A 13,540-nucleotide genomic window follows, 5' to 3' on the forward strand; every position below is an offset into this window, starting at 1 on the left:
TTCTTCAGGCACCTCCTCCGCAACACGTTTGAGTTTTAATACATACTTCTTTCTGCAAGCTTATACGTCCAAAAAGCGTCTCTAAATTATAAAAACTACCTCTCTATAGATTAAAGTTTCAATTCGCACAGGCTGATGGTGTATCTCTTTCGGCTGACACATTTCTATACCCTCAACTACAGTGTGGAGGGTATCTTAAGTTTGTTTCTCCTTTTGTAACGGATTGAAATGATCCTTTGCGAGGCTTTAAACTGTATATATTCTTGATCAGGGTAAAATTCTGAATCGATCCATATATGTTCGTCTGTATATGCATGCCCGTCCGTTTGTGGACGCTGAAACTTTGGAAAACTGCTTCTTTTGTTTGAAGGCAGGTTAAGTTCGGTCCACGTTTTGTTATAGCCCCCATATACGGTACAGCCCGATTTTAGGCATTTTGATGTTTTTAGCTACATTTTCTGGGTGAATAGCTAAAATTAAGTAGTATCGTCGCCACCGTGTACCTCAAATGTCAAATTACAGCTAGTTTGGTTAAAAATTGTAGCTAAAATCCTCAAAATTCCGAAAATAGGAAGGTACCGTTATATGGGGGCTATACCAAAGCATGAACCTATGTTCACGAGGTGGAGTACCTTTGTGACCACTGAGAATCTCACATGTCATATTACAGCTAGTTTGGTTAAAATTTGTAGCTAAAATCCTTAAAATTCCGAAAATAGCGAGGTACCGTTATATGGGGGCTATACCAAAACATGTACCTACATTGACCATTTTTGGAGGAAAAGTTTTGTGGCCACTGAGAACCTTAAATACGAAATTACAGCTGGTTCGGTTAAAAACTGTATCTAAATCCTGAAAATACAAAAAATCGGGAGGTACCGTTATATGGGGACTATACCCAAACATGGATCAATGTTGACTATTTTTGGTGGAGAACTTTCGTGGCTACTAGGAACCTCAAACGTCAAATTACATCTAGTTCGTGTAAAAATTGTAGCTAAAATCCTCCATATACCAAAAATCGGGAGGTACCGTTATATGGGAGCTATACCAAAACATGTACCTATATTGACGATTTTTGGCGGAAATATACCAAAACGTGGACCGATATTTGGTGGAGTACCTTTGTGACCACTGAGAATCTCAGTTGTCAAATTACAGCTAGTTCGGTCAAAAATTGTCGCTAAAATCCTTAAAAATACCGAAAATCTGTAGGTGACGTTATATAGGAGCTATACCAAAACATGTACCTTTATTGACGATGTTTTGCGAAGAAGTTTTGTGGCCACTGAGAACCTCAACTGTCATATTACATCTAGTTGGGTTAAAAATTGTAGCTAAAATCCTTAAAATTCCAAAAATAGGGAGGTACCGTTATATGGGGGCTATACCAAAACATGTACCTATATTGACCATTTTTTGCGGAGAAATTTTGTGGCCACTGAGAACCTCAAATGCCAAATTACAGCTGGTTAAAAACTGTAGCTAAATCCTGAAAATACAAAAAATCGCGATGTACCGTTATATGGGGGCTATACCCTAACATGGACCAATGTTGACGATTTTTGGTGGAGAATTTTCGTGGCCACTGGGAACCTCAAATGTCAAATTACAGCTAGTTCGTGTAAAAATTGTAGCTAAAATCCTCCATATACCAAAAATCGTGAGGTACCGTTATATGAGAGCTATACCAAAACATGTACCTATATTGACCATTTTTGGCGGAGAAGTTTTGTGGCCAATATACCAAAACGTGGACCGATATACTTCCACCATCATCAAACTTGCCTGCAAACAAAAGACGCATCTTCCCAAAATTTCCATTTCTGTGTACGCTAGAGTGATTACCACAGACAGAAGGACGGACGGACGTGCATAGATCGACTCAGAATTTTACCCTGATCATGAATACAAATTCATTATAGGCATTGGGTATAGGCACAAAAAAAATACACGCCTTAGGGCTTGGGTATAGGCACAAAAAATTCTTAAAAAATCTACCTCTTAGGGCTTAGGTGTAGGCACAAACAATTCTTAAAAATCCATGCCTTTAAGTCTTAAATCCACGCCTTAAGGCTTTGGGTACAGGCACAAAAAAAATCTTAAAAAATCCATGCCTTAAGGCCTTAGGTATAGGCACAAAAAATTCTTTAAAAAATCACGCCTTAAGGCTTTAGGTATAGGCACAAAAAATTCTTAAAAAAATCACGCCTTAAGGCCTTGGATATAGGCACAAAAAAATTTTGTTTGGTTTAGATTGGCCTTTAGGTCAGGAATAAAAACAAGAGTTTTTGTTTTATTTAGTTTTATTATCCAATATTTCGAACGTCCTCGACGTTCATCATCAGGGATTTTTCTTTTATAGAATAAACAAATAATATATGTTATAACAATATATAAGCAAAGAATGATTACACTGGTCAACAGTACTTTTGTTTCAACCGAAGTTGCAGTTGTTTCTAGATGAAATCGGCGAGTTATTTTCAAATCCGGTCACGGTTTTTCTGCATCAGCTCTTGTTTTTGAGATATAGCTCAAAATCGGTTTTTACGGGTTTAACCCAGACTTTCGTTATTTTCGGATACAAACAAATATTTTTTTGTGGGTTTTTCGACATTAATATATTAAGATGTTGTACGCTCGATACAAATCGTTTTTGAAATAGTTACGGTGAGTATATATCAAAAAATATAGAAAATATACGACGGACCTTGTAAAAATTGCATATTTTGAGTACTTCAAGCTGTAATTACGTCATCGGGGGAAGTCATAGGATCTTCATATGGTACTCCGGATATGCTTAGGGTGTCTACTATATAATCCAGTATTCAAATGTATAATATAAAGTTCATAGCCCCCATGATTCGGCCATAGCCTAAATATCGCCATGAAGACTGCTAAAAGGAAATAATTTACCAGTGATATCATTACCACATAAGCCATTTACTTTTCAATGGAAGTCTTCATGATGATTTTTAGGTTATTGCCGAATCATGGGCGCTATGAACTTTATATTATATATTTGAATACTGGACTATATAGTAGACACCCTAAGCATATCCGCATTGCCATATGAAGATAGTATGACTTCCCCCGATGACGTAATTATAGCTTAAAGTACTGTAAATATACAATTTTTACAAGGTCCGTCGTATATTTTCTATGTCTTTTTGGTATATACTCACCATAACTATTTCAAAAACGATTTATATCGAGCGTACAACATCTCCTTAATATATTAATGTCGAAAAACCCACAAAAATATTTGTTTGTATCCGAAAATAACGAAAGTTTGGGTTAAACTCGTAAAAACCGATTTTGAGCTATATCTCAAAAACAAGAGCTGATAGAGCAAAACCGGGTCCGGACTTGAAAATAACTCGCCGATTTTATCTAGAAACAACTGCAACTTTGTCTGAAACATCCAACTTTTTCAATTTTGTTGAGCAGTGTTATTTATTACAATTTCACTTAATTAGCTATCGGTTACAACATCTGCACTTCACAACTAATGTCACACTGAACTGAAATTTTGTGTTTTCCAATAATGTTTCTGTATATTTGGGCACAGTGTTCTGTGTCCATCTTATAATTCATACGTTGTTCTGTTGGTACATTAATTATATGCAACATTTCTAACATGTACCTACGTCTACTGTTGCTTTCTTGTGCTAAAACATCCACATCCTTGAAGTTTGGAGTGTGTCCAGTTTGAGCACAGTGTGCCGCAAGAGCTGTTTTTTGTTCTAGTGGCTTGTTTTTCACTTTTTGGTCCGATTTGTGACCACTCAATCTTTTCTTTAACTTATTTTTCGTCGTGCCCACATATACTTTTTGGCATGAGTTTGACGAGTCACCATTGCATTTTATTTTGTAGATAACATTCGATTTGTCTTCGTTGTGTGTTTTAGATTTTGTCCGGCTGAAGAAGCTGTTATTGGTATTGTTGCTCTTTATTGCTAATTGGTAGCGTTCGTTGTCGTATAAATTTGAACCTGAAAATCTTTCAGAAAAGCCTGGTATATATGTGAACCTTTTAAACATCTTCTCTTCTTTGTGTTCATTGTTGTTCAGGGGCTTTAATGTTGCCTGTCTGATCAATTCATTGATCGTTTTGTATGGAAAATCGTTCATATTTAAGATATGTCGTATCTTCTTTATGTTTTTTGAATGGAAAACATGGTCGCTGATGTTTAGGACTCTTCTTATAAACTTCATTGCCGTGTTTATTTTTATTCTTCTGGGGTGTTTTGAATGGTAATTAATAAGCCTACCAGAAGATGTTGGCTTTTGATACCAATCCAGTAACAACGTGTTGCCTTTTCTATGAATTATTGAGTCTAAGTATGGTAGTTGACTGTTGGTTTCACACTCCATTGTGAACCGTATTTGTTTGTGGAACGCATTCAGAGTTGCAAGAGTTTCGTCAATTTGGTCTTTTTTAACTATACAAAATATGTCATCAACATATTTTGTTAACGTCTTTGGTTTGATGGGTAATTTTTCCATCGTTTCGTCAAGAAGTTTCTCCATAATTATGTCCGCAATGAGTGTGAAACCAACAGTCAACTACCATACTTAGACTCAATAATTCATAGAAAAGGCAACACGTTGCTACTGGATTGGTATCAAAAGCCAACATCTTCTGGTAGGCTTATTAATTACCATTCAAAACACCCCAGAAGAATAAAAATAAACACGGCAATGAAGTTTATAAGAAGAGTCCTAAACATCAGCGACCATGTTTTCCATTCAAAAAACATAAAGAAGATACGACATATCTTAAATATGAACGATTTTCCATACAAAACGATCAATGAATTGATCAGACAGGCAACATTAAAGCCCCTGAACAACAATGAACACAAAGAAGAGAAGATGTTTAAAAGGTTCACATATATACCAGGCTTTTCTGAAAGATTTTCAGGTTCAAATTTATACGACAACGAACGCTACCAATTAGCAATAAAGAGCAACAATACCAATAACAGCTTCTTCAGCCGGACAAAATCTAAAACACACAACGAAGACAAATCGAATGTTATCTACAAAATAAAATGCAATGGTGACTCGTCAAACTCATGCCAAAAAGTATATGTGGGCACGACGAAAAATAAGTTAAAGAAAAGATTGAGTGGTCACAAATCGGACCAAAAAGTGAAAAACAAGCCACTAGAACAAAAAACAGCTCTTGCGGCACACTGTGCTCAAACTGGACACACTCCAAACTTCAAGGATGTGGATGTTTTAGCACAAGAAAGCAACAGTAGACGTAGGTACATGTTAGAAATGTTACATAATTAATGTACCAACAGAAAAACGTATGAATTATAAGATGGACACAGAACACTGTGCCCAAATATACAGAAACATTATTGGAAAACACAAAAATTTCAGTTCAGTGTGACATTAGTTGTGAAGTGCAGATGTTGTAACCGATAGCTAATAAAAATTGTAATAAATAATCATTCTTTGCTTATATATTGTTATAACATATATTATTTGTTTATTCTTTAAAAGAAAAATCCCTGATGATGAACGTCGAGGACGTTCGAAATATTGGATAATAAAACTAAATAAAAACAAAAACTCTTGTTTTTATTCCTGACCTAAAAGCCAAACTAAACCAACCAAAATTGACAGTCCAAAGGTAAACAAAAACTACATTCGGCACAAAAAAAATTTTAAAAAATCGACGCCTTAAGGCCTTGGGTATACTTACTTACTTAGCTGGCCCATTACAGAACATTTGTTCTATAGGCCGAACTAAGAAAAGATCTCCAATTCTCTCTATTTGTTGCTTCGCTTTCTGGAATACCACGCCTTTTCATCTCATCATCCACTTGTTTGCGCCATCTATTCCTTGGCCTGCCAATTCTGCGTGCACCGCCAAGCGGTCCGTGTTTATACACCTTTTTAGCGAGGCCAACGCAATCGCTGCATCTCGATACGTTTAACAATATTGATGTCGTTGTACAGCAGGTACAGCTCGTGGTTCATGCGACGTCGATATTCACCGTCAACGCAGATTGGTCCGTAGATCTTTCGAAGAATTTTTCTCTCAAACACACCAAGCACTGCCATGTCTGCTTGCGCAAGTACCCAGGCTTCGGAGCCATACATCAGCACGGGTAGTATCAGTGTTTTGTAGAGCGTTATTTTTGTTTGACGAGATGTGGCTTTGTTTTTAAACTGCTTACTTAAACCAAAGTAGCATCTGTTGGCCAATACAATTCTTCTTTTTATTTCACAACTGATGTCGTTTGTTGTGTTTACGGAGGTGCCGAGGTAGACGAAGTCTTTTACTACCTCAATATTATAGGAACCAACTTCTACAGTCGGTCCGAGCTCAATGGACGCATTGCGCGTCGACACCATCAACTTGGTCTTTTCACCGTTTACCGCCAGACCCACTTTAGCAGATTCTCCTTCGACCTTCATAAAGGTATCAGTTACTTCTTTTACTTATCGGCCTATGATGTCTATATCATCAGCATAAGCAAGTTACATGTGACTATTGGTGTATATTGTGCCACTTCTTTTGACGTTTCCCTCTCGTATGACCTTTTCCAGCAGGATGTTAAAGAGATCACACGAAAGGCTGTCTCCTTGTCTGAAACCTCTTTTGGTACCAAACTGTTCGGAGAGGTTCTTTCCTATTTTAACTGAGGACCTCGTGTCAGTTAAAGTCATTTTGCAAAGCCGGATGAGCTTTGCGGGGATACCAAATTCAGACATGGCTTGGAATACCTTTGAACGCAGCGGGCTGTCGAAGGCTGCTTTATAATCGACAAAATGATGGTAGGTGTCGATCTGCATCTCTTTGGTCTTCTCCAGGATTTGCCGCAGGGTAAATATCTGGTCAATGGTGGACTTGCCAGGTCTAAAGCCGCATTGGTATGGTCCAATTATCTCGTTGACCATTGGCTTTAGTCGTTCGCACAATATCCCTCACACGATCTTGTAGGCAATAGGGAGTAGATTTATGCCCCTATAGTTAGAGCATACAGTCTTATCTCCCTTCTTGTGGACGGGCACAGGATACTCAGGTTCCAATCGTCGGGTACTCGTTCTTCCTGCCAGATGGTGCTAACTAGCTGATGAATACACCTTATCAGCGTGTCACCTCCGGTTTTGAACAGCTCGGCTGGTAAGCCATCGGCTCCTGCTGCCTTATTATTCTTCAGCCGAGTTATTGCTGTCTTTACCTCATCTTGGCTGGGCGGTATACATTCAATACTATCTTCTGGGATTGGGACTGTGGTATCTTCGTCGTCTTCGCTGCTATTGGATACCAACAGTTTTGAAAAATGTTCTTTCCATATCCTGAGTACACTATCTGTATCAGTTACCAAATTACCTTGCTGGTCTCTACAGGAGGAAGTGCCTGTACCAAAGCCATCAGTTTGATGCTTGACTCTTTGGTAGAATTTTCGGACTTCATTCTGGCTCCTGTACATCTCGAGTTTTTCACACTCCCGCTTTTCCATCTCTCTCTTTTTCCTGCGGAAAAGACGTTTCTCCTCTCTCCTTTTCTCCCTGTATTTCTCTCGTGCGCTACGCGTTGCAACGGATTGTAAAGTAGCCCTATATGCCGCATTTTTCTCTTCGGTGGCAGCACGACACTCCTGATCATACCATGGATTCCTTGGTGGAGGCCTCTGGTATCCAAGTATGGATTTTGCGGCTGTTTGCATGGAGTGGGCAATGCTTTGCCATTGCGCTGATATGTTATCGGGATGAGGAGTGCTTTGATTAAGCAATTGGGCTAGTTGAGTGGAATATGCTGGTATAAAAAAAAATCCACGCTGTAAGGCCTTGGAAATAGGTACAAAAAATTCTTAAAAATCCATGCCTTAAGGCCTTGGGTATAGGTACAAAAAATTCTTAAAATATCCACGCTTTAAAGCCTTGATCATAGGTACAAAAAATCTTAAAAATCCACTCCTTAAGGCCTTGGGTATAGGCACAAAAAATACACGCCTAGACCTTAAAATTCCAAAAAAATCATGTTTCAATGCGTTTCAAACCGAAAAACAAACTTAATATACCCTCCATATTATGGTGGAGGGTATAAAAAATAATTATTCCATATTAGTTCAGAATATTTCATTGTGATTTTTCACTTGTTACTTCTTTCAATTATTGTTTTCTCCCGAATGAAGTTAAGATAAATGAAAAACTCATGAGTGGGGGTAATCGCGCAGGGTATCACATGTTAGACCATGTTCCGACTATAGTCTTTGCGAACATGTTCTAAGATATTTTTTTTGTATGTCCATCCATCTTTGCATCGGAATTCCGTACATTCAACAAATATTAGATTAGTGTTTTAATAGTTTTAAAGGACTTTTTGACATAGAACTTTTAGTTTTTTTTGTATTTATTTTTTGTCATTTTCTTGCACAACTACACCTAAAAATATACATACAAATATACACCCACACATATTCACATCCACATACCTCTTTACATCACCAATTCCTTTTCACTCTCTATTATTCTTTCTTCACCACCACAACAACTTCTTGGGAAGGACTAATATGTGATTTGGCCCTCTCCAAATTTCCACGTCCATTCCCCTCTCCAAACACTAATACGTTTGGTTGTTTATTTGTCAAATACACCCGGTCTCTTTGGTATTTCCTTGGGTAATTTTTATTTCAAAGAATAAATCTTTCTAACAACAGGTTGTCTATGTTGAACATGCTCATCACCAGCATCACTATGAGGATCATGGCGAGGATTGGAATGAATCTGGCGGTGGTTATTGGAAGAGATCATTGCAAACGGACACACCACTTGATGAATATGATTCGTCGACGGATAGCTATCAACCCCGGCCGGTGGAGCCACAGCAGGCCTATGATGCTCAATATATGGCCTATCGCAATCAATGGCAGAGAAAATGAACTGAAGAGGAATGAAATAAAAACTTTAAAAAATTACAAAAAAAATCCAAAAATTTTGTTATAAAAATTCTACGTTTAGACTATTAGTATATTTACCTTTTATGTAATAGATATGTAAATGTCTGTGTTTTATGTATAAAATTTATAATTTCGGAAAAACCAACTTTAAAGGCTAAGCAACAACCAAGTGTTCTTCTCCTAAGGCCAATTATTTATTTTAAATTTAATTGTTTTCTTACAAATTACTTTGTTTATTTTAAACAAAAATCTTAGTTAATTATTTATTTATTTAATTTAAACTATTTGTTAATTTCTATGTATGTATGCATATCTAATTGAAAAAGACGACGATGAAAATAAAACAAAATAAAATTTAAAACAATTTCATTTTCAAACAATTGTTTTCCTTTTGTTGTTGTGTTTTAATTAAATATTGACCCAGTTTGAATCAAATACCACTTTCTTTTTAGGCATTCAGACTCTCCAGCGGCGGACGACTCTATAGGCACAGAAGCCTAGCAACAAAATCAAATAAAAATTAAGTGAAACGAAACGAAATGAAAAAAAAAATAATTGCTGTAAAACAATTGTTGTGTTTTATTTCCCCCAAAATTCTAGTTCAGAATTTTAAGTAAGCCAACAACGGCACACGCATCTCACCTCAAAGAAATCAGCCACCCAGAGTTGCCCACAACAACCCCGAATTTTTTGTTGCTGTTGCTGTTCGTTGTTCACCAGTTTCTTACTCTAATGACCCATTTATCCATTGTCCATTGGATTTATTCATACGAAAATCTTGTCCAAAATACCAAATTAGTTGTAGCTGTTTAAAATCGCACATGAACATTTAATAATAAAAAAGATTCTTGGGATATTGCTGACGTTGGCGACGAGACCATGTTCCACACCTCTAACATACATTTTTTGACGTTTTGTTACTTTCGTTATATACGTTACTATATTTCGCTGTTTTGCATCTCATTATGTTGTTTTTGCGGAAACTCATGATTCAAGCCTCAACAAAAGCAAAAAATATTCACCCACAACTCTGGCGAATAAAATTTTATTTTCATTGTGGTGAATAGACATGGTGACTCAAATGGACAGTGGTTTAAACGTAATGTTTGATTTAACAACATTCTTTAAAATTTGTGACAGTATAGTCTCGATAATCCTGACACTCGTTAATTCGCAAATTACGTTTTTAGAGATTTTTTTCTTCACTTAGCCCATCCGTCCGTCCCTCCGTCTTTTGAAGATAGAGCTTTGAATTTTGGTATATAAATTTCTATTACTCTTAGGATGTTTGGTATTGCAAATGGGCTATATCAGTCCACGTTTTGATATAGCACCCACAGAACGGTACCAACCGATTTTCGGTATTTTGAAGGTTTTAGCCTTATCACACCGAAATGGTTGAAATTTGGCACTTAGTCTTCGTTGGGGGTTTAAAACTTTTCCCAAGAAATTTGTCCGTATAGGCCAACACCTTCATATAGCCCCCATATAACGGTACCTCCTGATTTTCGGAATATTGGAGGTTGTGGTCACAATAACCCACCTAATGGCTGAAATTTGGTATTTAGTGTTTGTTGGGTGTATACAACTGTCCTCCACAAATTTCTAGCTACATGTCCACGCTTTAATATAGCTCACATAGAACGGTACCTCCCGATTTTCGGTATTTTGAAGGTTGTGGCCACAATAACCCATCGAAATGGTTGAAATTTTGTGTTTGAGTCTTTGTTGGGGGTGTTCAATTTTCCCCTTTAAAGTTGTCAGAATAGGTTCACGCCTTCATGTAGCCCCACAGAACGGTACCTCCCGCTTTTCGCTATTTTGAAGGTTGTAGCCACTATAATCCGCCGAAATTGCTGAAAGCAGGTATTTAGTCTTTGTTATGGGTATACAACTTTCCCCCAGAGATATCTCGGTACAGGTTCACGCCTTAATATAGCCCACATAGAACGGTACCTCTCGATTTTCGGTACTTTGAAGGTTGTGGCCACAACTTTTCCTCCTAAATTTGTTGGTATAGGTGCACGCCTTCATATAGCCCCCATTGAATGGTACCTCCCAATATTCGGTATTTTGAAGGTTATGGCCTCAATATTTCACCGAGATGGCTGAAATTTGGTATATAGGGTTTGTTGGTGGTATACCACTTTCCCCCAGAAATTTGTCGGTACAGGTCCACGCTTTCATGTAGGTCCCATAGAACGGAACCTCACGATTTTTTTTTGAAGGTTTTAGGCACATTATCTTACGGAAATATCGGAAATTTGGTATTTAGTCCTCTTTGCCAAATACCAAATTTCAGCCATTTCAGTGGAATATTGAGGCCACAGCCTTCAAAATTTCGGAAATATGGAGGTACCGTTCCATGGGGGCTATACTAAGGCATGGACCGAAGATTAAATACCAGCTTTTTCTGAGGAATATTGACGCCACAACCTTCAAAACACCGAAAATCGGGAGGTACTTTCTATGGGGGCTATATGAAGGCGTGGACCTATACCGACAAATTTCATATGGAACGTTTAATACCCTAAATGAAGACCAAATGCCAAATTTCTAGGGGAAAGTTTTATACCTCCAACGAAGACTGTATCAAATTTAAGCCATTTCGGTGTGATCATGAGGCTAAAACCAAAATACTGAAAATCAGGTGGTACCCTTCTATGGGGGCTATATCAAAACGTGGACCGATATAGCAGTACCAAACATCCTAACATCAATTTGCAGTACCAAACATCCAAAGAGAAATATAAATATCTATACCAAATTACAAAGTTCTATCTTAAAAATTGTGAGCTGTATCTTGATTTCAACAGACAGACACACGGACGGACATGGTTATATCGACTTAGAATTTAACCCTGATCAAGAATATATATACTTTATAGGGTATCCGATGAATATATCGCGCTGTTACAAACGGAATGACAAATTTAATTATACCCTCCATATTATGGTGGAGCCCAGTGGTTCAGGAATCGATTTTCCTTGCCAAACCCCAATTTTTTGTTGTCACCGATTGTTAATTTCTATATGTCATTCGATAGTGTAAACATATATTGAGCGTGCCGTGCACCTAAAGACGAACATTTTTTTGCAATTTTGGAGAATACGTAGTTTTTACAAAATTCTGTTTTTTTTTTTGTTAGATAGGTAGGATTGTTGTCTTAAAGAACCGTAGCGTTTACACAAAGTGACATATTTTATTTTTTCACAGGTAGCGTTTACACAAAGTGACATATTTTATTTTTTCACAGGTAGCGTTTACACAAAGTGATATATTTTATTTTTCCTCAGGTACCAAATTTAGTGTACTAGAACTTTTAGGGAACAACTTGAAACAATGTTCCGTTTTCATAGAATCATGCCCGAGAGTGTCTTCTTTCAGCCCATAAAAATGGCAATTAAAAAAATTTAAATTAGTTTTTCTTTTTGCGTTCTGAATCTTATAAGTAAACAGCCGAATTTTATGCAACCCCTATTTTTGGTCCGTCATGCCAAATTTTGAGACTAGGCATATTTTTGGCTTCTGATTAATTATGCAAAATTTTGCATGAGGAAAAATGTATGCATTTTACATATTTTCTTATGCAACAAATATTTCAACAATAAGTACAAAAATGTTTGTATGTACAATTTTTCTGTTTAAAATTATTTTAAGACATGTCAATAGAATAGGGAAATGTATAATCACAGCCTCAACCTTCAAAATACCGAAAATCAAAATACCGTCCTATAGGGGCTGTATGAAGACATGGACCCGTGAAGACAAATTTCAGGTGTAATACCGCTAACGAAGACTTAATATCACATTTCAGCCATTTCGGTGGGATCTTTTTTTTTAGAATAATAAAATTTGTATTTTTTTCCTCAATTTTTCTTTGTATAACATGAATATTATAACCCAGCCCTTCACGACATAGGCTTAACTTTATTATTCACAAAATCTGGATGCTGTTGCATTTTTTGTTTGCTTGTTGGAAGCATAGGCGAATTCATTTAGACATTTCGGGTGTAGTTTTGCATCATCGTAAAGAGAACGAATTTAGTTAACGGTACTTAACATACAAAAGCTTTTTATACAAAGCCGTAATTTTTTTTAGAATTTTTTCTAAACATTCAAATTAAAACGCTCATGTCTCATATCACACAACGGTCAATTTTAGTTACAAAAACATATTTGGAATGACGATCATTGATGTAGCACAAACAAAATTAGGTTTTTTAAAAATGAAAAACTCAATTTTACATATATCAGCAAAAATGTCTAAAATCGTCTTACCCATTTCAAAAAAATAAAAAAAAAATTATACTACATCTATGATTTTTGGTACATAGATTAAGAAAAAATCGTCATTCGAAATCTGTTTTCGTTACCAACTTTGATCGTTGCGCACAAAAGATATGACCGTTTTAATTATGCTAATTAGAAAAAATTCTAAACAAATCGCGGCTTAATATAGTAAGCTGTTATATGCTATTAACTTTAACTGAATTAGCACCCTTTGCGATGATGCAAAAAAATTCAAAAAGTTTCAATGGATTCGCGAAAACTTAAATTTCTTAAATAATTTCACGTATTTACAAACATATTTTTGAACCAATAGCGC

General features: G+C 36.5%; 1 protein-coding gene across 5 annotated transcripts in view; it reads left to right on the top strand.

Moving 5' to 3' along the window:
* The window catches only part of LOC141401145 (uncharacterized), an 82,732-nt gene extending 73,444 nt beyond the window's left edge, over nt 1-9,288 (top strand). For all 5 annotated transcript variants that reach the window (XM_073981060.1, XM_073981059.1, XM_073981062.1 and 2 more), the window contains exon 6: nt 8,691-9,288. In XM_073981060.1, the coding sequence (XP_073837161.1) occupies nt 8,691-8,912 (222 nt within the window). In that variant the 3' untranslated portion in view covers nt 8,913-9,288. The remainder of the gene's footprint in view (nt 1-8,690) is intronic.
* The last annotated feature ends 4,252 nt before the right edge of the window (nt 9,289-13,540 follow it).

The sequence above is a fragment of the Musca autumnalis genome, unplaced genomic scaffold (assembly GCF_047663935.1).
Source record: "Musca autumnalis isolate F117 unplaced genomic scaffold, ASM4766393v1 scaffold_4, whole genome shotgun sequence".
Lineage (NCBI taxonomy): Eukaryota > Metazoa > Arthropoda > Insecta > Diptera > Muscidae > Musca > Musca autumnalis.